This window comes from Hemiscyllium ocellatum, chromosome 12 (assembly GCF_020745735.1).
Source record: "Hemiscyllium ocellatum isolate sHemOce1 chromosome 12, sHemOce1.pat.X.cur, whole genome shotgun sequence".
NCBI classification, from domain to species: domain Eukaryota; kingdom Metazoa; phylum Chordata; class Chondrichthyes; order Orectolobiformes; family Hemiscylliidae; genus Hemiscyllium; species Hemiscyllium ocellatum.
Window position 1 is genome coordinate 69,104,342 of NC_083412.1, and position 25,298 is coordinate 69,129,639.

General features: G+C 42.5%; 1 protein-coding gene across 5 annotated transcripts in view; it reads left to right on the plus strand.

Moving 5' to 3' along the window:
• The first annotated feature begins 887 nt into the window (after nt 1–887).
• The window catches only part of LOC132821104 (NXPE family member 3-like), a 59,338-nt gene continuing 34,927 nt past the window's right edge, over nt 888–25,298 (plus strand). For 2 of the 5 annotated variants that reach the window (XM_060833639.1, XM_060833643.1), the window contains exons 1-5: nt 888–988; nt 7,102–7,266; nt 13,169–13,308; nt 16,985–17,136; nt 22,698–23,485. In XM_060833639.1, coding sequence (XP_060689622.1) covers nt 17,020–17,136; nt 22,698–23,485 — 905 coding nt within the window. In that variant the 5' untranslated portion in view covers nt 888–988; nt 7,102–7,266; nt 13,169–13,308; nt 16,985–17,019. The remainder of the gene's footprint in view (nt 989–7,101; nt 7,267–13,168; nt 13,309–16,984; nt 17,137–22,697; nt 23,486–25,298) is intronic. The other 3 variants (XM_060833641.1, XM_060833640.1, XM_060833642.1) reach the window with 3 other exon arrangements.

Sequence of the window (25,298 nt, forward strand, 5' to 3'; positions counted from 1 at the left end):
GAAGGGGTCGTCAGAGGGTGGGTGAGAATTCTGATTGAAGGCAGCAGAAGAATTGTTCAGTGTCTCACCGTGTGTTGAACTTGTTAATCCGAGAGCGTAGGGGAATGAAGGTGAGGCCCCTGCTGAGGACTGATCTTTCCTCCTCAGAGAGGGGGAGGCCTGGAAGGATGGTGAAACAACGGCAGGGCTGGGAGCTAGGACCTGGGACCTGGTGAGGGGCTGGAGCTGGGAGTGGGGGCGGGGTTAGGCATGGGGGCGGGAATCGGGGCGGGGACGGAGATCGGCGTGTGGGCGGGGTTAGGCGTGGTGACGGTAATCGACGTGTGGGCGGAGTTAGGCGTTGTGAAGGAGATCGGCGTGGGGGCGGGGTTAGGCGTGTTGACGGAATCGGCGTGTGGGCGGGGTTAGGCGTGGTGACGGAATCGGCGTGGGGGCGGGGTTAGGCGTTGTGAAGGAGATCGGCGTGGGGGCGGGGTTAGGCGTGTTGACGGAATCGGCGTGTGGGCGGGGTTAGGCGTGTTGACGGAATCGGCGTGTGGGCGGGGTTAGGCGTGGTGACGGTAATCGACGTGGGGACGGGGTTAGGCGTTGTGAAGGAGATTGGCGTGGGGGCGGGGTTAGGCGTGTTGACGGAATCGGCGTGTGGGCGGGGTTAGGCGTGGTGACGGTAATCGACGTGTGGGCGGAGGTGGGGGTTTTGAAGGAGATCGGCGTGGGGGCGAGGTTAGGCGTGGTGATGGAATCGGCGTGGGGGCGGGGTTAGGCGTGGTGACGATGATCGACGTGGGGGCGGGGTTAGGCGTGGTGATGGAATCGGCGTGGGGGCGGGGTTAGGCGTGGTGATGGAATCGGCGTGGGGGCGGGGTTAGGCGTGGTGATGGAATCGGCGTGGGGTCGGGGTTAGGCGTGGTGGTTGTACAGGAGAGTGATGGCCCTGGGGGCGGAAGAGGCTGCGACGACAGCAGAATTTAATATAAGATTTGACAGGGTGAGCATGGATATTTCTTTCCCCTCGGGGTGAATCTATTGCTCGCGGTCTGTTATAGCCAATCATATGCTTTCTCTACATTAGGTTTAAAACAAAAAGATGCTGCCTGACCTGCTGTGCTTTAACCAGCAACGCATTTTCAACTGTGATCTCCAGCATCTGCAGACCTCACTTTTTACCCTTAAAACAAAAAGATCCATCAATCAGGTTTCTTTTAACACATAGAAGATTATTGATTGATTATATGGTGAAACATGTACAATGAAAATGTCGAACTGTTCATTCTAAATACTTACCTCTTTAAATCATCCAAACCAGACATCAAGCTGTTGTCTCGTCCCAACAACTTATCCATTAAACAAAGGAGGGCCCAAACAGAAAGGCACTATGTCCTGCTCACAAAGAGACTAACAGTAGTGCACCATCCAAATGATTGTCAATGTTTCAAACTATCAAGTGAGTCTTTCTCATTGGCTAAAACTAAAGTACCTGAAAACCATCCGTAAAAGTATAAAAACAAGGTTCATCTTCAGACTGAACTCCTATACCTTCTGGAGACCTTCCAAGGCATGGCAAAGGGCAGAGACACTTCAATAGTAGAGCTGAAAACCTGGTGGGATAGACAAGAAAATGCAAAATGTGAGAAGGCAGTTGTAATTCTGACAGCTCTCATTGGAAATATGGCCAATGTGAGCCAGGAACCGTGAGGGTGCAGCTCTCAGATGTGAAAGTTTAAAATCGAAAGGCTGGAAGGCAGTCACAGTCAGGGAGGTACACAGTTCTACTTAGAGGGAAGTGAGAGCAATGACATTGACTGGATTGGATTAAAGGGCAAGGTTTTTGTGTGTCAACAAAGGGACTGGAATGGATGGGGTGACCTACCACCATATGTACCAGAAAGACCTGTAACTATAGCTCCTGTTTGGGCTCTAGTTAAAAAATTTGAAGTGACAGACAGGGAATTCATAGGATAGGAAGCATGTTATCCTTGAACTTTTTACCCGAGCAGAGAGGCAAGTGTTATTCAATGAATTGACCAAATGGTTAAAGCTAATTGGAACGGTGATAAAAAGAAGGTAAGGCCTGAAAATGAAATTAATCAGCACTTTGAGCTCATGTGGAATTAGAAGAGAAATTAATTGATCAGTGGATATTTATCACAGCTGAGATTTATGTAAGTAAACTATTGGGGCTGTGTGTTAAATAATTGCTGGTTCTAGAAAGTGAAACAATGTTTCATTCTCTTCACAAGCAAAGAATAAACAAAAAGTTAAAAACTGAGTGGAAGAAAGTAAGGAAGTGTGTGTGTGAGAGAGAGAGACTTTTTTTTTGCGCAATAGTTTCTGAACCAAGTATTAACTCTTTATGGTCTGATTTGTGTGCACCTTTGTTTGTTAAATGTTGTCTTGCTTGTCTGTTTTTGTTCCCTGGAACTCAAGATCTGGGAAAACATTGAGTTTAGCTTGCATTTTGGGAATGTATGGTGATTTGAACATGTGCCTTTATCAGTGTGGAACATGAATGGTTAATGTTATGTACCACTGAGGAATCAGCAGTGCTCATGTCAAAGACAAACTTGCGATGAAATGTTGATTTATATTTTGTTTCTTAAAGCATGGTAAAACTTTATCTCTTGAAATTGGTTACAGTTGATGAAGATTAATTGAAGAAAATAATTAAATCAAAAGACATAACTTATCCCCTCCTACTTCAAAATAATGTACTATCTGTAAAACTTATAAAATGCTGAGAGGACTAGACAGAGTAGATGCAGAGAGATTGTTCCTGATGGTGGGTATGTCCAGAACCATTGGTCACATTCTGAGGGATCAGGGTAGACCTTTTAGTTCAGAGATGAGAAGACCTTTCTTTACCCAAAGAGTCGTGAGCCTATAGAATTCATTGTCACAGGAAGTAGTTGATGCCAAAACATTGAATGTATTGAAGAGGTAGCACTTATGCGAATGGCATCAATGGTTAAGGGGAGAAAGCAGGATTAGGCTATTGAGTTGGATGATCAGTCATTATTGTGATGAAAGGTGGAGCAGGCTCAAAGGGCTGAATGGCCTCTTCCTGTTCTGATCTTTGTTTCTGTGTGTTGTGTTTAGGTTGAGGAAAGTCCTGGATAAATGTTTAATCTCGGAACCTCTATGTTTAAGTTATCACATTATGAATTTCATTTTCTGCAGAGTAAACTTTGAAATGTTGCTTTAACACATGGGTGAATCTTTAATTCCAGACAATAAGATTTGCTTATCTTAAATGCTGATTGGTGTGAATGTACTCAAATAACAGACAAATTGGAAATTTTGAACATGCAATTCTCTGAAGAAAATTACCTACTGACATGGTCTAAAATCTTAAAAATGATTTCAAAGAGTTAACAAAAGAGAGTAGAATGAAACAAATGAGGGAGGCCTTTTGTCTGTTCACAAATGAATTCTAACAAATGGCTTTATTTCCTGTACAGAAAGAGGAGAGGCTTTTGACGCAGGATTTTTTTTGCCCTGCACCCTTTAAATCAGCAGTAAATCACGCCTAATCAACCCCTTCTGCTTGAAGTGGAATGGTTGGATACTGTGTTGTCACAGAAAATAGAACAGAACATTTTGTGGATTCATTATTCCTCTTTTACTGCCTGGGGAGTTAATGCAGCAAAATAAATTTTGAATCTTTAAATGTTCCTAAACCCCAAACTTTTAAGTTGGATAAAATGACAGCAATTTTTAAAAATAACATATCAGACAGAAGTTTAGCTGCAAAATGCTTAAATCATTTAACATTCTTGAATGCCCCAACAGCAGAGTAGGTGTGACACTCCTGTCAGCTCTTTGGCAATTCCCAATGTGGGAGACCTCAATGTTCAGAATCACAAGAGTTTTGTTGTGCACTGAACCAGAACAGTATATGGTCATGGCTGATCATTATTAGTCCACAGAAAATGTGTACAAGTTAAAGCTGTATAAGTCAAGAAAGATTTATATTAATTTCTGATATAGATTAGATTAGATTACTTACAGTGTGGAAACAGGCCCTTCGGCCCAACAAGTCCACACCGACCCGCCGAAGCGCAACCCACCCATACCCCTACATTTACCCCTTACCTAACACTACGGGCAATTTAGCATGGCCAATTCACCTGACCCGCACATCTTTGGACTGTGGGAGGAAACCGGAGCTCCCAGAGGAAACCCACGCAGACACGGGGAGAACGTGCAAACTCCACATAGCCAGTCGCCTGAGTCGGGAATTGAACCCAGGTCTCAGGCGCTGTGAGACAGCAGTGCTAACCACTGTGCCACTGTGCCGCCCCGAAATAGTTGAAATAAGTGTTTCAAGCGGTTCGTCCCCTGTCTAGGTGACATCCTCAGTGCTTGGGAGCCTCCTGTGAAGCGCTTCTGTGATGTTTCCTCCGGCATTTATAGTGGTTTGTCTCTGCCACTTCCAGTTGTCAGTTCCAGCTGTCCGCTGCAGTGGTCGGTACATTGGGTCCACGTCAATGTGTTTGTTGATAGAATCTGTGGATGAATGCCATGCCTCTAGGAATTAGTGTCACATGCAGATGATAAGCAACATGAATTCGACTGGGTCAGCACTACTATTATAGGGCAAGCCAAACCGAGGACAGCCAGGGAATTCCTAGAGGCATGGCACTCATCCACAGAACTTAGCAGAAGTTGATTTGATCGCACAATTAATCCAGGGTAAAGAAGAGTTCTAAATCTTACTGAATCCCAATCTTCTATTGTCTATTTTCCTGCTGGGTCTGAGTCAGGAACACAAACTTTCTTCAATTTACTATATTCTCACTCAACGGCCAATGAATGAGTGACCGTCGTCAATGCCTTCCATCCTCCAGCAAGTAACACTTTAACCTGCAGAAAGGGAACAAGGTGTCTTAATCTGACTCTTGCTGTCATTCCTGCTCCTCCAATCTGTGTGGGCGTGGGTGGAGAGAACTGTCATTTTTTTCCCCAATAATGTTAAACTAATTGAAAGGAACATGTTTTATTCCATTAAAGATGGAATATAAAGTTGGTTCATCATTATTAGAGACAATAGTGCACTGCCTTTCTATCTGTTACCCAACTACACGCAGGGCAACCCCACTTTCTGCTTTTCTCCAGTTTGTCCTCAGGAAGAGATTTCTGTGGGTCTGCAGATTTGATCAAATGGCAGAAACATTGTCATTTTGGTATCAGTATACAACTCCTTGGCGGTTGTTGTATTATCTGAGAAAGACCTGATGTCCTTCAGACAGCTAGGTGACATCACACCGCATGATGCTTCAGTGGAAAAGGTCTCCACTTTACTCTCTGTACATACAGTTGGTGGTCAGCCTGCTAGTCAGTCATTTAGTAAGCCAGTCAAATACGTACATCAAGTAACAAGAATCTGAGTGAGCTTATAAACCAGATTATGTATTTAAACCCTGAAATATCATATTAAGATACCAGTTGGTTGCTGATAAACCTCTAGATCTTTGATTCAATACAAATATGACTCTGTGGTAAACATTACCTGGGATAATATTAGAAAACCAAAATCACAGCTCTTTTTTTGCTATGACGCTTTCGCAAACCCCTCCTGCTCTTTTGGGTTGTGTATGAAACTTTAGGTACACGTCCTGGCATTTGCATTTTCAATGCTTCTATTTCATACCACAGATCTTTAGTTATTGTGAATTTTCTGAGACATGTAAGAAATGGATAGAATGTCGTGTCTTCTGAGTTTTTCTGTTCTTACAAGTTTAAGTTATTGAATTGTTAACACATTCTTAACCTCTACAAAGGTAATTCCAGTTATCTCCATCCTTCTGACTGTGTGTGTAATGGTTGTGTACAGTTACATATGGTATTTACAATAATTCACCAAGCCTGACAACAGGTGGACATATGAGGAGCCTGGCATCTACAGGGATTCCTTTGCAGGTGTCAGCTTGTTCAGGATGTCCAATTTAACTATGTATTAAAATGTATAAGACCTGCAAGATAGGAAAGGAGCAGGAGGGCAAACTGATGCTGAAAGTTGGGTGAGGTAACGTGCCTGGGCAGGAAGTCAATGATCAGCTTTTTGACAGCAGGTTGAAATTTGGGGACATTAAGTCAGCAGGAAGTTGCAGGTGGGTTAGCCTTCCTGACAATGATGGTTCACTACCTCTGAAAAAGAGAACATGAATACCTCAGAAGCAGCACAGGCAAGGCTGCATCCTGCCTGTCTCCTGCTCAGACACTGACATCTCGGGTAAGGGAGGTGGGAGTGGGTAGGGGAATGTCTTTGATCAAGATTAGAGATGGGAGCACCAGCTGCTGGATGCTTTAATGTCACACCTCAGCCAAGGAAGGAATGCCCCAGGTTTGTGGCACTTGAAGGACGCTGGGGAGCAGGCCCCCACTCAGTCCCAGGAAGGAGGGGAGCACATGCTGCAATGCAATTGGACAATTAGAGATAGGGGCAGCAGGCAGATTGGTGGGGCATCAATGCCTCCCCCACCTCCCCAAAATCCAGTGGCTGTAGGAATGCAGTGTCATTGTGGGTTAGTATATGGCATGGAGAGCCTGGTAAAGCCCTGTCACAGCCTGCTCGATATGCAGACAGAGCTGCACACCATCGCTCCAGTCATTGCCTCCCAACATCCCAGCTAGGTGATGGGGTATAAGTTACCCTGAGCTTATTTCAGGTGCCCCTTCCTCACAAGGAGACAGGGCAGTGCCAGTAGGCACCTCCAAGAGGAGGAACCACAGACAGGTCCCCCCAGAGATTCCCCTCTCTCTCGACACTCCACAGGTGATGGGCCTTCCACCTTCACCCTGCTGGCCAGTATTAGACATTGTCGGGTCAATCCTAGAAGGGAGCTCTTGCCCCTGGTGAGAACACCTTCAGCATGTCTGGTCCTTCTAGACACAAACACTCCTACACCAAAGCTCTGAGGCTAATGGGTTCCGTTGTATGGCAGGGTCCCTCACTCCAACTGCTGACTGACCTAGCGACTGCACCAAGACATGGTGGGAAGGATGGAGAGAAAGAAGATGACTCTCTGAGGGCATGTGGTGACCCTGCATTGTAAATACATGCTCACATTTGTAAATCTCTGTTTCGCCTTCACTGTACAGGTGTGTGTGTTTATTGGCGTTGCTCTTTGATGGGTCCCATGTCACCTGAAGTTCCAGACTGCCCCTCACAGTTGGCAACAGTCACCCTGCCCACTCCCAGTGAAGTCACAGCCATTTTCAGTTCCATGCTGTCTTCCAACATCTTGAAAACTACAATGTGGTGAGGTATGCTGTTAATGAGTCTGACTTTAAAAAGGAATCTCATTGCTACTTGGCAAGCATCCTATTCTTTAGGAAAGGGCTCATGCCCAAAACATCGATTCTCCTGCTCCTCAGATGCTGCCTGACCTGCTATGCTTTCCAGCACCGCACTCCCAACTCTGATCTGACAACATCTATAGTACTTGAACATGAATCTATACAAAGTTGAAACTTCCTTCTACTTAGAGTAAGCAAGTATCATTTAACCTTTAGAGCATTAAAATCTAAATTTCCCGAATAGTACCCACTTTTGGCCCCTTGGCCTAAGGTAGCCAATACTGTGGTTTCATCCTTGTCCTTTATGCTCCATAACACACCAATAGTTGCCAGGTATCCAGCTCAGGTTTGTAAAAGTAAAGGGTTAAATAATTTGAACCATTCGGTCCTTCAATCAAGGTCTCTGACCTAATTGTTCCTGGTTTCTGAATCAACACTATCTCCCTGTACCAAAACTCAGGAATGTTAGATGTAAAATCTGTAACAATTGGATGCCAACCAAGGTATGGGAGACCATTGTAATCCTCGGATGAATTTGTGCAATTGTTCCACAATTCCATAAAAGGGTAGGTCTGATCTGAAAGTTGCAGTTCTAAATTAGAGCAAGACCAATTTTGATGGTATCAGCCACCAATGTTCAAAAGTTGATTGGAGAAAGCTATTTGCAGTTATAGGGACGTCTGGCATGTGGGAGGCTTTCAAAAATGAGGTAATGGGAGTTGAGAGACAGTGTGTTCCTGTTAATGTGAAGGGGAAGGCTGGAAGATGGAGGGAACACTGGACAACTAGAGATATTGAGGCTCTGCTCAAGATAAAGAAAGATACAAATGTCAGGTCTAGACACTGGGATGAAGTGAATCCCTGTAGGAGTATAGGGGGAGTAGGAGTGTACAGAAGTGGGAAATCAGGAGGGCAAAAAGGGGGCATGTGATAGCTTTGTCACAAAGTTAAGAAAAATCCAAATAAATTCTTCATGTCCATTAATGGCAGAAGAGTTACCAGGGAGGGAATAGGGTCCATTCAAGATCAATGAGGCTGTCTATGTGTGGAACCACAGGAGATGGGTGAGATACTAAACAAATATTGAACACCACTATTTAGTGTGGAGAAAGACATGAAGCAAGGGAAATTGAAGAAATGAATAGTGATGTCTTGAAAAGGTGCTTGAGGTCTTAAAATCATAAAGACAGAAGTCCCCAGGATCTGATCAGGTGTATCCCAGAACATTATAGGAAGCTAGGGAAGAGATTGCAGGGCCCCTTGTAAAAATATTAGTTTCATCAACAGCCATGGGTGAAGTGTCAGATGTCTGGAGGGTGGCTAATGGTGTACCATCGTTTAAGAAAGGCTGCAAGAAAAAGCCAGGGCACGACAGACCAAGTCAGCTGGATGTTGGCATTTAGGTGGTGGAGGGATTCTGAGAGACAGGATTTACCTGCATTTGGAAAGGCAAAGACTGATTAGGAATAGTCAGTTTGGCATTGGTTGTGAAAGACTGTGTCTTACAAATTCAATGAAGTTTGATGCAGGTACAGTTATGACATTTCAAGGGCATGAAACTCTAGGAGGTATAGTTTGTAAGTTTGCAGATGAAACCAAACTGATAGCAGGCAGTGAAGAAGGTTAGCTCTCAAAGTGATCTCTTGGTCAGATAGGTCAATGGGTCGAGAAGTGGCAGATGATGTTTAATTTTGATTAATGTGAGATGTACTTTGGTAAGGCAAACAGGGCAGGGTTTATCCAGTTAATGGAGAGCATTGGGGGATGTTATTAAACATAGGGACCGAGGGTTGGAAAGTCATAGCTCCTTGAAGGTGGAGTTGTAGGTAGACAGGGTAGTGAAGTGTCAGTGCTTGCATTCATTAGTCAGACCATTAAGTATAGAAGTTGTGAACATCATGTTGTGGCTGTTGAAGATGTTGATGAGACCAGTTTTGGAATACTGCATACAATTTTGGGTCACCCTGCTGTAGTAAGGATGCTGTTAAACTGTAAAGGGTGCTGAATAAATTTACTACCATGTTACAGTGACTGGAGGGATTGAGTTATAAAAACAGGCTGGATAGGTTAGGACATCAGAGGCTGAGGGATGACTGTATAGAGGTTGATAAAATCATGAGGGGCATTGATAAGGTGAATATGCAAGGTATTTTGCTCAGGGCTTGGGAATTCAAATCTGGAGGATGTAGGTTGAAGGTGAAGGGGGAAAAGTTTTAAAGGGGATCTGAGGGGCAACTTTTTCACAGAGAAGGAGGTGTGGGAATGGAATGAGATGGCAGAAAAAGTGGGAGAGGCAGGTACAATTGCAACATTCATAAGACATTTGGACTGGTCTGTGAACAGTATTATGGACCAGATCAGAATCCCCCCCAAAATATTTTAAGAAGGTCGCCTTTTCATATTTCAAAGGCAACGATAAAGTATCATGTTCCAGAAGCAATGTGACTGGTCGACCTCTCAAAATTAAGCAAAATACAATTTATTTAAACATTATAGTTAAAATGCAACTAAAGAAACCGGAATTTAGAATAACTTTAAGTCTATTGGAAAATTTAAGAGTAACAGTTACAGTACCTATTTCTAATTAACTGTTCCAATATACTAATATCCCATAACCATGTCCTTTGGCTAAAAGACAAATTTAGAAAAACAGATTATGTCTCACATGCAATCAAGCAGCCTAGAAAAAGAACCCTCAGCTTTTGACTGTAATTGAGAGAGGGAAAAACTGCTTCAATTTCTAAGATCCACAACAGCAACTGCTTAAAGCTAAAAAACTAAAATTTATATATCCTGGTCTGAGAGAGCTGGTCACACCCATCCAGGCTGCTTTTATTGTTGCAACATTGAAAAATACCTCATCGGCTTACAAGCTGCTTACTCTTGTGGTTTTGGTAGGCTGCTCGTCTCCTCTGCTTTACAACCTCTCTTAAAAATAACCAGAACAAAATAACCTCTTAAAGCCACAGCATCGTCACACCTCACCCATTTTAAAAAAAGAAGAATGATCAAAATACAAAGATGGGCATCATTTTTAAAATCCCTTAGTCTTACACTATTAGTACACTATGAGCAATAATAAAGCTCCAGCGAAACAGTCTGGAATTTTTAATTTCTCCAAAGACTTTAATGGGTTTTGATTAGAGTGTACAAATGTCTCCGAGACTTTACTGGCAATATCAATATTGAAATGTTGTAACACCAACACCAAGATCAAAAATTTGGGATATTTTCATTGACGATCATTCAATTTTCTGGAAAAATACCACTAGGTCTTTTTATCTTCTCATCATCATCTTGCAAGAGTTCAGCACTGACACCCACATGATCACATCAATAGCCACCTTGAATGGCAATATGTAATTGGTTGTGGTGAACACTTGGGTAGTGGTTAACACAGCTTTCAGGCTGCCACATGCCTTCTGACAAGTCTCCTTCCACTGAAATTTTCTGCATTTCTTCACTAAGTCAGTCAATGGACCAACCACACCACGAAGATTTTGTATGAACTACCGATAAAACCCACTAAATGCAAGGAATCGTCGCTCCATTCTCTTCATAACTCATAAGACAAAATAAAACTGCAGATGCTGGAATCTAAAGTAGATAGGCAGGAGTTTGGAAGAACACAGCAAGCCAGGCAGCATCAGGAGGCATAGAAAGATGACATTTCGGGTGTAACACTTTTTCAGGACTTGGGGTGGGCATGTGGGGGGAGTTGCAAATAAAGGGAGAGACAGGGGCAGGGTGGTGAAGTGGGGACTGGACCACACCTCCTCCCACCCAGTATCCTGCATGAACTCCATCCCAATCTCCCAATTCCTCCATCTCCGCTACATCTGCTCGGACGAGGAGACATTCCACTCGCGACTATCCCAGACATCCACCCAGTTTGAACAATGCACTTTTCCTCCCCCCATCATCCAGATGGCCCTCCGCCCCGCACCTTTATTCCCAGTTCCACTGCTCAAAGCATCCCCTCAGCGCACTATGGAGAGAGACACCTTATCCTCACCGACTCTCCACATCCAACACATCATCATCAAAGACTTCCGCCAACTCCAAATAGAGCCCACCTTCAAGAACATCTTCCTCTCCCCACCCCTCTCAGCCTTCCACAAGGACCGTCCTTGGTTCACACCATTCCCACCACTGAAGCCCCAGGTGTCTTCCCCTGCAAGGAGAAAAATGCCAAACCTACCAGTACACCACCTCCCTCCCCTCCATCCAGGGCACCAAACTGTCCTTCCAGGTGAATCAGAGGTTCACCTGCTTCTCTTCCAACCTGGTTTACTGCATCAGATTCTTCCGATGTGCATCGGGGAGACCAAACATAAACTTAGGGAACAGCTCACTGAATATTGTGGTCGGGGCCATGGGCCAACCAGACCTCCCAGTCGCTGCCCATTTCAATTCCCCCAAACACTCCCTTTCCGACATGACCATCCTTGGCTTCCTCCATTGCCAAAACAAACCACTGTGCCTATTGGAGGAATCATATCTTCCGCCTGGGCACTCTACGGCACAGAGGACTCAATATTGAGTTCTCCAGTTTCAAATTATCTCCCTCCCCATCCTTGACTCCCTTCTGAGCCTCTCCTCCTCACTGCCACTGCCTCCTGCCACCAACCAGATTCATTCATCCCATTGACCAACCAGGTCATACTTCTGTCTTCAACTATGCCCACTTTGCCACCCTACCCCTGTCACCCCCTGTATCTGCTGCTCCCCCCACATCACCCCAGTCCTGAAGAAAGGTTTCACCCCAAACTCTCGACTTCCACACCTCCTGATGCTGCCTGGCTTGCTGTGTTCTTCCAATCTCCTGCCTGTTTACTCTTCATAGTAATGGTACCATTACTATGGGTAAGCTCCATTCACTGTAACTCACTTCAAGTATGCTGTCTTTGAGCATGTGTTCAATCTCTATTTGAACCTGTGTCAACCTTAGAGGATTAAGTCAGTAAGGATGTTGCTTAATTGGAACAGCATTTCCTATATCTACATCATCCGTAGTTGGTTAAGTACTTCACAGCATATTATCATAAATCCCATGACTGTAATAACCATATCAGATCATTTTGATTTTTCTCTAGATGGTAACCCAATAATTTTTCCTGTGTTTTGACAACTTTCTCACTGTCAAATCTAATTTGAGGAAAGACCAATTCAGAATCATCTGAAGATTCTTCACTCTGTGTTGTAACCAGTAATGTATTCTCCTTATACTTTGATAGGGAATGAAAGTAACGTTTGAGCATATTCACAGGGCACACTCTGTGAGGTTTCTTTCTATCTGACATTCGTATTAAACAATTCTCCTCAATCGATTTCCTTTTGATTTGATAAGGCCCACAAAATCTTGTTCTTAAAGGTTCACCTACCCCTGGAAGTAACACTAACACTTTATATCTGCTAGCAAATTTGTGGATTTTTGATTTCAACACGTGTTATTTTTAAATACTGTCTAGCCAACTTCCCCACTCTATTTAATCTCTCCTTTAAAATTTGACATACAGTCCAAATATGTGGTCCCTGACCTCTGTCTCACCAATTTCTCCGTAATTAATTTCAGTGGTCCTCTCGCTTCATGCCCAAAATCTAATTCAAATTCACTGAATGAGGTAGATTTATTGGTACACCTGTAATTGTGAAAAGTGCAAATGGAATTCCTTTATCCCAATCTTCTGGATCATCTTAGCTATAAGTCCTCAAAATAGTTTTAAAAGTTTGATGCCACCATTCTGATGCTCCCTGCAATTCTGGATGGTACGCAATGGATTTGAATTGTTTTATTTCCAGCTATCCATAACTTTCTTGAATAAGTTTGATGTAAAGTTTGACCCTTGATCTGATTGTATCTCCATAGGTAGGCTATACATTGTGCAAAAATGTAGAAACTCCTCTGAAGCCTTTGAGCAAGAATGCTGCATAATGGAATGGCTTCTGAAAATGGAGTGGATGCATCAATCATTGTCAACAAATACTGATTCCCATTTTTTCTTTTAGGTAGGTATCCTGCACAATCAATTCACATTCTTGTAAAAGGTTCCACAAATGTGGAAATTGGTATTATCGTTGGTATTCCTGTTACCTAGCATGTATGACTTTTCCTGCCAAATTCAATTACATCCTTATGCAATCCAGGACAGTAAAAACATTTATTATATTTTGGTTTGAGTTGTCCTTCCTTACAATTGACCTCTTACAGGTAATTCATGTGCTACCCACAACACCTCTTTTCTTTGTAATTACCTCCTGACTTTGTAATGAAGCCTGCCAATAAGGGCGGTGCTGGTATTGTCTGGCAGACCAACCTCTACATTGCAGATACTTCTTCCTATCTCTCCCTGGACTCTGACCCCACCATGGAACAGCAGGCCATTGTATCATTGAGAGATTAGTGTCAGCAGGATCCCTGTGAGTATCTGTGTAAACAGGCAACAGTGTTCATGGAAACACTAACAAGGCTTGGAGAGGAGACAGTGTCGAACAGCCACTGTTGAAGGAAGAGACAGGAATATCTGGGATGAAATTGATTGTTTACTCTCTGATTTAATGAAAATGCAAACACACTAAATAGTAGCAGGAGAAGGCCATTTGGCTGCGTGTGCCTGCTTCACTATTCAATAAAATCGTAGCTGATCTGTTTGTGTTATTATGGACCAGACCAAACCCTCGTCAAATATATCCCCAAGAAGATAGTCAGGGTCCAAACTTTTATCTTCTTTCAAGGCAAGTGTAATTTAATTGGTTAAACGCAGAGCTGAATAATTTAATTACTAAACAGCAATGGTTCCCATAAAGTAGATCCCATAATCACATCATTGGCAAAGGCCAAAGTCAGTAAAATTGATTGTCTCACATGTGATTCTGGCAGCTGAGAGAGCACCCAAGCCTTTTAGCTGTAAAAGGGAGAGGGAGAGAGTCAGCTTCTATGGCCATCCTCCAATCCCCAACACCTCACTGAAAGCTAAACTAAAACCCTGGATTTGTGGGAGCCTGACTCCACCCATTCATGCTGCTCTTATTGTTTCAACTTTAAATTCCAAAAACCCAATACTCTGAGAGAAAAATGTTCTCATCTCTGTCCTAAAAAGGGACCTAATTTTAATATAGTGCTCCCTTGACTGACCCGCAAGGAAAAAAAAAATCCTTTCCCCATTCACCTTTCAAGCTCAGGATGTTATAAAGCTCCATCAATTCATCCCTCACTCACCCAAACCCCAGAGGAAACAAGACCAGTTTGTCATAAGCTAGCAAACAAAAAGAGAAATTGCTGGAAAAGCTTAGCAGGTCTGACAATACCTGTGTAGAGAAATCAGAGTTAATATTTTGGGTCTAGTGACCCTTCCTGTCAACCTCCTCTGAGCATGAGAATGCATTTACACGTTTTCTTACATAAGATATAATAACTGCACAAGAGACATTGAGATGATCAAGCAAGAGAAAGATTCCTAGAGAGGCAATGGTACCTAGAGACAGGCCGCCCTTGTTCCAGACTGACCCACAAGAAGAAACATTTGTTCCACATGAACCTTTTCAATCCCATTCAAGATGTTATAAATCTCCACTAAACCATCCCTCGCTCACCCAAACCCTAGAGGAAACAAGCTCAGAGTGTCAAACTTATCCTTGGAAGACAACACACTCGTTCCAGGTAGTAATCCAGTAAGCCTCCTCTGAACATCAAAATGCATTTAAATATCATCTTCAATAAGAGACCAAAAGTGCATAACGACATTGAGACGGTAAGGAAAGAAACAGATTCCAAGACAGACATTCAATGGTACTGAGAAGAGAATAAAAGGAAGGGACAGTGAAACAGGCAGTCAGAGACATTAAATGGTGAGTAATTTTACTTCCATTTTTCTTATCACCAGTTTAAATAGTCTAAACGTGGTCAGGACAGGCAGGACAGCTCAGCTATGTAGAGCAGACATCCCGTACAATGTGAATAGTGAGACACTTCATGTGGCTTTCATGGTCACATGTGCAGGGCCTAATTGGAGCTGCAAAGACTGGAGGTCCACATTTTGGAATGTTTAATGGTTATAGAGAAAAGAAATAAAAACTCCCAGCTTTAGGGAAGATAAAAAATTGACTGGTGAGCCAGCGGCTATCAGAGTGTGACAAATGGATCTTTGTCTGATTGGTAGGATATGATGAGTAGAGTCCCTTCAAATGCTGGACCTTCAAAGTTTTATATATTACATCAAGACTTCAACAAATGGAGCAAAGGCGTGAAAACTGAAGTTTTAAAATGGCACCTAAACTGGCAGGTGGAGAATAATGTGGGAAAATGTGAAATAGTTCAGCTGACAGGAAACTTGAATGGCAGAATAGTATTGAAACTGAGACTGACTGCAGAATTCTGAGTTGTAGAGGGATAGAGATGCCTTTGGGTCACAATTAATTGGTTCACAGCGATAGCGCCTAATCAAGATAATCCTACCTAATGGGATCTTCTCCTTTATTGTGAGGATTAAACGTTAAAAATAAGGGTTTGTTTCAGGTGTACAAGGCATTTGTGAGGCAACATTTTGGTTCCTGCATGAACTTTTGGACTCCAATTTTAGGTCATGGTGTGTTTGAGGTGGTTCAGAGGGCATTTACTCATTTGGTACCTGGAATGAGTGAAGTATCTGTGAGGATATACCTCGTTGGACATACCAGGCTAGTTTCTGCTGGTCCTTAAATAAGTGATGGTTGACTTTAGTAAATAATATCCAGAATGGTCTTGAGAAAGGGATATGGAAAAGATATTTGAAGATCACTCCAGAGATATGGGGTAATGTTTTATAACTAGGGGTTGCTCCTTTAGGTCAAGGACAAGGAGGATTTTTCTATCTCTCTCTGAAGAATAAGAAAGCCCTGGGCTGTCTTCAGAAAACATCAAAAGAGGTAACACCTGAATAAAAAGGTGCTATAATCTTTACCTTGAGAAACTGGTTCTGTTTGGCAGAAGTCAATCATCTTAGTCCAAGAACATCACTGCAGGCGTACTCAGGGTGGTGTGTTAGGACTGACCAATATCAATGACTATCTCACCACCCAAGGTAAGAAGCGGGAATGTTAATCATGATTGCACCATTCATGACTCCTCAGCCATTGAAACAGTCCATGTCAACATTCAATGAGAACTGGGCAATATCCAGGCTTGGACTGAAAATTAGCAAGTAACATTCACGACACACATTTGCCAGGCAACAACCATATCCAATGGAAATGTCTTATGATCTTCAGTTGGTCGGATCTTGAGCTACCCAATAGTCAGTCAGAATGAGCCCTCCTCACACACTCTCACTGGTAAGACCCACAGTTCTCCAATGTCTCTGCCACCCTGCACCTCATTCCCTCTTCATTCTTCCTTTTGATCTTTACTCCAATCACATTGTCTTTTCTCTCCATTTACTTCTCTATAATCAATGTTTACTAGCCCTAAGAGATTGTGTTTCACTGTGATTATGGTTTGATTTTTAGTGAGAGCTGAAATAATGACGGCTCATCTGTTATTATCTCCCTTGTCCCTGGCTCCATTTTGGTGCCTCATTTCACAGTCTCCAGTTCTCCAGCATGGCTTTCCTTTCTGGGGCATTTTGTGAAATTAAACTCCCTCAGGATCCTTCAATGAAGAATATCAAATTTTGTCATTAATTGATTTGAAATTTAATTTTTGTCGCAGATTTACAACAAGCGAGTGCATTGTGACCTTTCAATATGGATGAACAAAGTCCAAGAAAATCTCTTCTTCCCTTCTCCATACGTCCCTCCCACTTCACATTGCTGGTATTGATGGCTCTACTGTTCCTGATGCTGAATTTGTGTGGCGTAATGGTATGTAGACTGGTATCATCAACATATTTAGAGAAAACTAATCGTAGGTTCAAAAGTTCATATAGGAACAGAATTAGACCATCTGGCCCAATCACTCTGCCCCACTATTCGATCATGGCTGATATGCTCCTCACCCCCATTTCCCTGCCTTCACTCCATATCCCTTCAACCCATTACCAATTAAAAATCTGTCGAACTCCTCCTTATGTTTATTCACTGTCTCAGTATCCACCACACTTTCGGGTGTTGAATTCCATACTTTGACATCATTTTGGGAGAAGTGCTTTCTCCTCAGCTCTGTTTTAAACTTGCTGCCCATTATCCAAGACTATGACCTCTCGTCCTCGAACGCCCTACAAGAGGAAGCATCCATTCCACGGATATTTTATCTACTCCTTTTATCATCTTGAGTACCTCAATTTGATCTCCCCTCAAGCTTCTAAATTCCAGAGAGTATAGGCCTAAACTGTTCAATCTCTCTTCATACGACAAACCCCTCATGTCTGGGATCCATCTACTGAACGTCCTCTGAACTGCCTCTCATGTGACAACATGTTCACTAAGGTTCATGATAATATTATTTAAAAATGGAATAGTTTGTCTCTCAGGCCCAGGCATTTCAATTGCTAAATACTATCTTAATTATTTCACATCCTTCCTCTTGAATCAAGGGCTGAGGTTCTCCCAGTTTGAGTCCTGTGGGAATATATTTTCTCACTGCACAGTGACGGTGTTCCAGGCCTCAGGCCTTTCTCTCAGTTACCACTTGTGGGCAGTGCCTGACATTGATCTGATGATGACACTTTGTCTTACACTCTCCATCCCTCCCATTGCTTCCCCAGCCCTCTACCTATAATTTAGGTCATTGCCATTAGCTGTTTTGACAAAACTGTCCTCTACACAACGCCACAAGCTTCTGTTTTGGGTCCTGATTCTTGACCACAGATCTATGGTCACATGGAACAGGATATCTAATGAGGTATTGGGATTTGGAGTGCAGGATTTCCTCTCTTTGCTTTTCTTCTCTGCTGCCATACTGCCTCACTGTTGTGACATTTTGACTGAAGTTGTAGCTTGATGAACTTGTCATTGCAGTTTTGAATAATCAATGCAAGCTCCTTCCAGTCCATTAAAGACAATGACTCCACATTTCAAACAGGCTTCAGGGAAACTTGGACGCATTTTCTGTGTCCTCCCCTGGATCATTGGTCACGTAGGAGTTTAGAAAATAAGGCCTGGAGAGTGAGATAGTTTTTAACCTTCCAGGCAAAGAGCCCAGTCCATCAGTTTGCAGAAGTGAATACTGAGGGAACTGAAATTGAGAAGTGCACGAGCACTTGTTTAATCATCACACGTTGAATTTGAAGGATGCTACCGGAGCATTTGTGACAGAATTTCACTTGCAGTTTTCATGTAACACTGACAGGTAGACTGGATCTCCCTGTAACATAGGGGTCTGGTGGAATCAACTGCTCAGTCCACTCAAGGTTCCATTAGCTTGTGGTGGTCTTTGTTTTCAAACAGTCATTACCATCCCTTTTTAGAACGCTGAGCTGTGCAATCTTTCTCCTCACTGATTGTAACTTTTTGAGAGAGGTACATACCAGCAAAGGTATGGGAACTGCTGAGCAAATTATAGTCATTAGAAATGTACAGAATGGAAACAGACCCGACAGTCCAACTCGTCCATCCCAACCAGATATTGGAATAAATCTAGTCCCACTTGCCAGCATTTCGCACATATACCTCTCAACCCTTCCAACTCCTATACCTATCCAGATGTCTTTATAATTTTCTTATTGTCTGAGTCTCCACCACTTTTTCTGGCAGCTCTCTCTATACACACACCACCTCTGCATGAAAAAGTCCTTTTAAATCTTTCCCATTTCACTTTAAATCTGTGCTCTCTAGTTTTGGACCACCCCACCCCAGGGAAAAGATCTTGTGAATTTATCCTATCTATGCCCCTCATGATTTTATAAACCTCTATAAGGTCACTCCTCAGCCTCCAACCTTCCAGGGAAAATAGCCCCAGCCTATTCTGCCTCTCCCTATAGCTCAAATCCTCCAACCCTGACAACATCCTTGTAAGTATTTTCTGAATCCTTTCAATTTTCACAACATCCTTCCTGTAGCAGGGAGGCCAGAATTGTATGCAGTATTCCAAAAGTGCCCTAACCAATGTCCTGTACTACTGCAAAATGACCTCCCAGCTCTTATTCTCAATGCACTGACCAATAAAGGCAAGTGTACCAAACACCTCCTTCACTATTCTATCTACCTGCAACTTGACTTTCAAGGACCTGAGAACCAGCATGTCAAGGTCCCTATGTTCAGCAACACTCCCCAAGACCTTACCATTAAGTGTATAAGTCCTGCCTTGATTTGGTTTGGCTTCAATGTGTAAGGGAAGTGAAACTAATCAAGCATAGTTTGATATGAGTTTACTATTCTCAAGGAGAGATAAAGTTGGATGTAGAATTTAAAAGATCGAGAGCTGCTTGCATATCTGGTGTAAAATAGATAAGTACAAGATCAAGTTCCTGAATAAGCCTCACGTTCCAAGTGAAGCATTAACTTTGTTTCTCTCTGCACAGAGTCTCTGAGACCTGCTGTGTATTTCCAGCAGGTTCTGGTTTACACCAAACTTCTGTAGTTTCAGTTTCTCCCCATAATTTGACACCATGGAATTCAGTGTGGTAGTTAGTAAAGCTTTCAAGCTTTCTCTGACCCTCTGACATTCTTTTATCCATTCATATTTATTGCCTTTCTTTAACAAACTTGCTTAAGTAACTGCTTTTAACAATTTTGCTTAAAGTTAAGATGAACTTCCCAAGAGAATCCATTCATGCTGACACATGGTAACGTTTCATGTTTTGTCTTTGACACAGTGAACTCTAAAATACCTCTGAGTTTTGCTTCGCTGGGTACTATTTGGTCTTTCCATAAGTTGTCTGTGCTTTAGCAACTTCACTTTTAACTATCCATTAGGACCAAATTTGCTCTTTGTAACCAATTTGCTTAGTTATTGCAAAGATTTCTCCTCATTTTGGCTACATTGTTTCTTGTTATGATGCCAGCTGATGATAATAATGGACAAGTCAGATCCCAGAATGAAACCTGGCATGTGAATTAGTTTTAGTTAATTAGTGTGGTGCATTCATCACTGCAAAATATTTCACAAAGCTGCACACATTCTTTAACAAAAGAACATAAACAGGAAAAGTTAAAACAAAGTGTAAAAAATGAGGTCTGCAGATGCTGGAGATCACAGCTGAAAATGTGTTGCTGGTCAAAGCACAGCAGGCCAGGCAGCATCTCAGGAATAGGGAATTTGACAATGAAGGGCTTATGCTCGAAACGTCGAATTCCCTATTCCTAAGATGCTGCCTGGCCTGCTGTGCTTTGACCAGCAACACATTTTCAGCAAAGTTAAAACAAACCAAATAACATAGAACATTGAACATTATAGCGCAGTACAGGCCCTTCGGCCCTCGAAGTTGCGCCAATCTGTGAATAGAGACAACAATTTAGACACAATTACACAATAATCAAAACCATGTTTCAACATTTTTCCCAACACTATCTGCTTCAGAAACTCAAGTCCATCAAAATTATACTCTTGTCTCGACTCTTTTTCAGTTTCTACTCAAATGGTTCTTCCATTTTCTTATGTGGAATTTTAGATAAAAGTTTCCAATTCCTTTCTGAATCTGATTGCATGAAACTTCCACAAGTGTGATAGACTTAACCTTTTTGTTTTGAACAACATGAAGATTTTTATTCCAAATTTTATTTTATTTATTTATTGTCACGTGTCACGTGTACCGTAGTACAGTGAAAAGCTTTGTTTACGGGCAGTACAGGCAGATCATGGTAAGTAAGTGCAGACCGATCATAGTGAGAAATAATAACTTGGACAGTTACACTATACAGGGCATGTGCTCGGCTGGATCAACATTAACACCATCAGCATTGTCTGAAGTTAGATAGTCCATTCATAAGTCTAAGAATGACAGGGAATAAGCCGTCAATTCTCCTGACTGAGAGATGACATGGGCTAGAAAATCATTACTGCTACAGTGACCTATTCCCTGAACTGAACTAAACAAAATTGTGCTGTTGGTAGTTAAATCGTTCTCTATTCAACCGAACTCTGGGCTATCAGCTCTGAAGTCAAAACAAAACTAACAGATGAATGAATTTACGCTGCCTGTTATAAACCTAGAAATAAAACCTAGAAAATGGCACAGGGGCTCAGTGGTTCGCACTGCTGCCTCACAGCGCCAGGGACCCTAGTTCGATTCCAGCCTCGGGTGACTGTCTGTATGGATTTTGCACATTCTCCCCATGTCTGCGTGGGTTTCCTCCGTGTGTTCCAGTTTCCTCCCACAATCCAAAGATGTGCAGGTTAGGTGAATTGGCCATGCTAAATTGTCCATGCTGTCCAGGGATGTGTAGGTTAAGTGCATTAGTTAGGGATAAATGTAGAGTTATAGGGTAGGGGAATGGGTGTGAGTGAGTTACTCTTGTTGGACCTCATGGCCTGTTTCCACACTGTAGAGATTCTACGATTCTATATGAACATCTTCTCTATTAACAACACCGGGATCTGCCAGGCATTTTGCTGTACTCATGCATCTTCTTGGAATTGTAACACAGGATGGTAACAGCACAGAAGGAGGCCATTTGGCCCATTGGCTCTTCAAATGAGAATCATTACTTCGTGCCAATCTCCCAGTTTTCCCCATACACTCGAATGTTATTCATATCCAAATAATCATCCAATGTCCACTTGATTGCCTTTTATTACCTTTATTTCATTTATACAATGTAAACAATGCAGCAGGTGAACATTGCATCAAATAATTAATTTTATACCAACCAACAGGAATTCAGAAATTAACAGTCTACCTTTCTCTGTCTTTTGTCTAATCAGTCTGTATTTTGTTTCTGACATGAACAATCTGCTATTATTCACTGTTGGAAAAATTCTTGGTGTTTACTGAACATGACAGACAGGAACTCTGACACATTGTTCAGGGCGCTCATCAACTGAGAGCTGAATTTATGACATTTCTTGAGATTATGACTGAAGTTATGAGAACCAATCCTGCTGAGGTACAGTTCTACAGACTGATCTCATACCCTTAATTACATATCACCTGACCTAAGGCAAGATCTCGAACTGATGCCCAGGTCTGTTCCTCATGCTATGCCTCATCCTGTGCTCTTCCGGCAGGCATCATTGCACAGAGTGAGAATTGGGAATACAAACTGATTGTGTACTTTCCCCTCACTATCTCAGCAGTGCTGAAATCAACTCTGCACAGACTGGGAATTAAACTGGGAACTTTACTGGCCTGGTCAGTTTCAGGAGACGATCACTGGGAGTTAAGAGTTAGATTGTCTGATGACCTGTTTCCTCTCCGGAGCTGAGCTGCAGTATATAACTGAATTAATGCCCACTGTCGCATTGTAGTATATAATGATTTAATTAAGATGCTGAAATGCTGAAGAATTCCCGATTACTCCTGAAAATGATTTGCTTTCTTTCACAGTATGATAAAACTGCAATAATTGTATCTAAGTCAAAATGGAGGAGATATCCAATTCCAAAGTTTATTCAGACCATGAGGCAGAAAGTGGAGACAAGGAATCTCCATTGGACAGACAAGCTGGTACAAAATGGCTACCAGATTCACAGCTTCAGCCCTGAAGAAAGGTCAGAGGGAACGTTCCTTATGAAAATGATCGAATGGCCTAAACCCCCCAACTCTGCTGTGCCCTTTCAGAAAAGCAGTGACCCATCTCACAGTCACTTTGTAATTTTAAATTCTGCAAAGACTTTCTGTGTGGGAGATCAGCTACAAGTGATGCTGCAGATGTATGATTTTGAAGGTCACCCAAAGCGATATGGGGGTGACTATCTCCAAGCTCGGATCCACACCCCAGCTTTAAAAGCTGGTTCAGCAGGAACAGTTATAGACAATGAAAATGGATTTTACTATATCAATTTTACTTTATTTTGGCCTGGGAAAGTTGAAGTTTCTGTTTTACTGGCTCATCCCAGTGAAGGGATCCAAACACTTAAAAGACTACGCGAGGAACGACTAACGAGAGCATATTTTCAAAGTACCTTCAAGAATGGGGACATTTTAGAGACTACTCAATGTAATCTTTATTTGCCTCAGACTGAGCCACTCTGTAACTTTACTGATGTCAGGACTGGGGAGCCCTGGTTCTGTTACAAACCAAAGAAACTTCCCTGCTCGGCTCGTATTAGCTCGACTGTAGCAGGATTTCTAACACATCTCTTCATTGGAGAAGAGAAGCTTTATTTCCAAAGGTATGTTGCTTGAAGTATTTTTATTTACGTTTTGTTTTCTCATTCTTCTTTCTGACTCATTCTAATAGAGAAGCACAGAACCAGACTTCTCAACATTGGAAAGTCAATTGTAACCTTCACTTTGGGATACAGCCTATATATCCTTTGAGGTGCAATGATTTGGAGAAATTTCACGTGAATGCTCACTGTCAACAAATGAAAATTGAACGACAACTTATCAGGGACCGTCCTCAGTCAACCCTAAGATTTTCTAAAGTATCGTGTTGACAGAGGTTATAGGGCTGATCCATCTTTCAGTCTGTGTCTTTTTTATATATGCTCATGGGTTTTAGGTATTGCTGGCAAGGCTAATATTTATTGACCAATTGTAGGATTGTTTTCCCCTGATAGGGAATGAAAACTCAGGAGGCAGGCAGAACTTACGCAAGTGAACGTTTACTCATGCAGAAACCAGCTAAAGCAGGGAGAGGGCCAAAGGATGTTTCCTGAATCAAGCCTTGACAGTGAACTTGGTTATTCGCTTAATCTTTAGCTCAGATCAGAAGGTAGAGCAATGACATTTACTAACTTGTACAGTTAAAAGCAGTATTTTTATACATTTCTGTATTAGAATGATCACATAAAACATGGTTACAGCTATTCTCTCCTAATCCATACACACAATCTGGTAATGATGGGCATTTTTTTTATGTCCAGCCTCTGCTTCCCATCATCCCCTGGTGTTAACAAGCACTATTATCTCTAGGCCTTGGGATTCTTCTGTGCATCATGTTCATTTGCATTCCAAAGTAATTGCTACACTCCTTCAGTCCTCTTTATCTGAGATTGTTTGAATTCTGTTATTTATGTATCTCTTGTGCTGCCTTCATCAAATTCAGTTATTCCTCTTATGTTTTCCACTGTCCTAATTATCTGTGGGAAGCTGGGGAAGTGACTGCTGGGCCGCTTGCTGAGATATTTGTGTCATCGATAGTCATAGGTGAGGTGCCGGAAGACTGGAGGTTAGCTAACGTGGTGCCACTGTTTAAGAAGGGTGGTAAGGACAAGCCATGGAATTATAGACTAGTGAGTCGGTGGTGGGCAAGTTGTTGGAGGGAATCCTGAGGGACAGGATGCACATGTATTTGGAAAGACAAAGACTGATTAGGGATACTCAACATGGCTTTGTGCATGGGAAATCATGTCTCACAAACTTGAGTGAGTTTTTTGAAGAAGTAACAAAGAGGATTGTTGAGGGCAGAGCGGTAGATGTGGCTTACATGGACTTCAGTCAGGCGTTCGACAAGGTTCCCCATGGGAGACTGGTTAGCAAGGCTAGATCTCACGGAATACAAGGAGAAGTAGCCATTTGCATACAGAACAGACTCAAAGGTAGAAGACAGAGGGTGATGGTAGAGGGTTGTTTCTCAGACTGGAGGCCTGCGACCAGTAGAGTACCACAAGGATCGGTGCTGTGTCCACTACTTTTCTTTATTTTTATAAATGATTTGGATGTGAGCATAAGAGGTCTAGTAAGTAAGTTTACAGATGACACCAAAATTGGAGGTGGAGTGGACAGCGAAGAGGGTCCCTCAGATTACAACAGGATCTTGATCAAATGGGCCAATGGGCTGAGAAGTGGCAGATGGAGTTTAATTCAGATTAATGTGAGGTGCTGCATTTTGGGAAAGCAAATCTTAGCAGGACTTATACACTTAATGGTAAGGTCCTAGGGAGTGTTGCTGAACAAAGAGACCTTGGAGTGCAGGTTCATAGCTCCTTGAAAGTGGAGTCGCAGGTAGATAGGTTAGTGAAGGCGGCATTTGGTATGTTT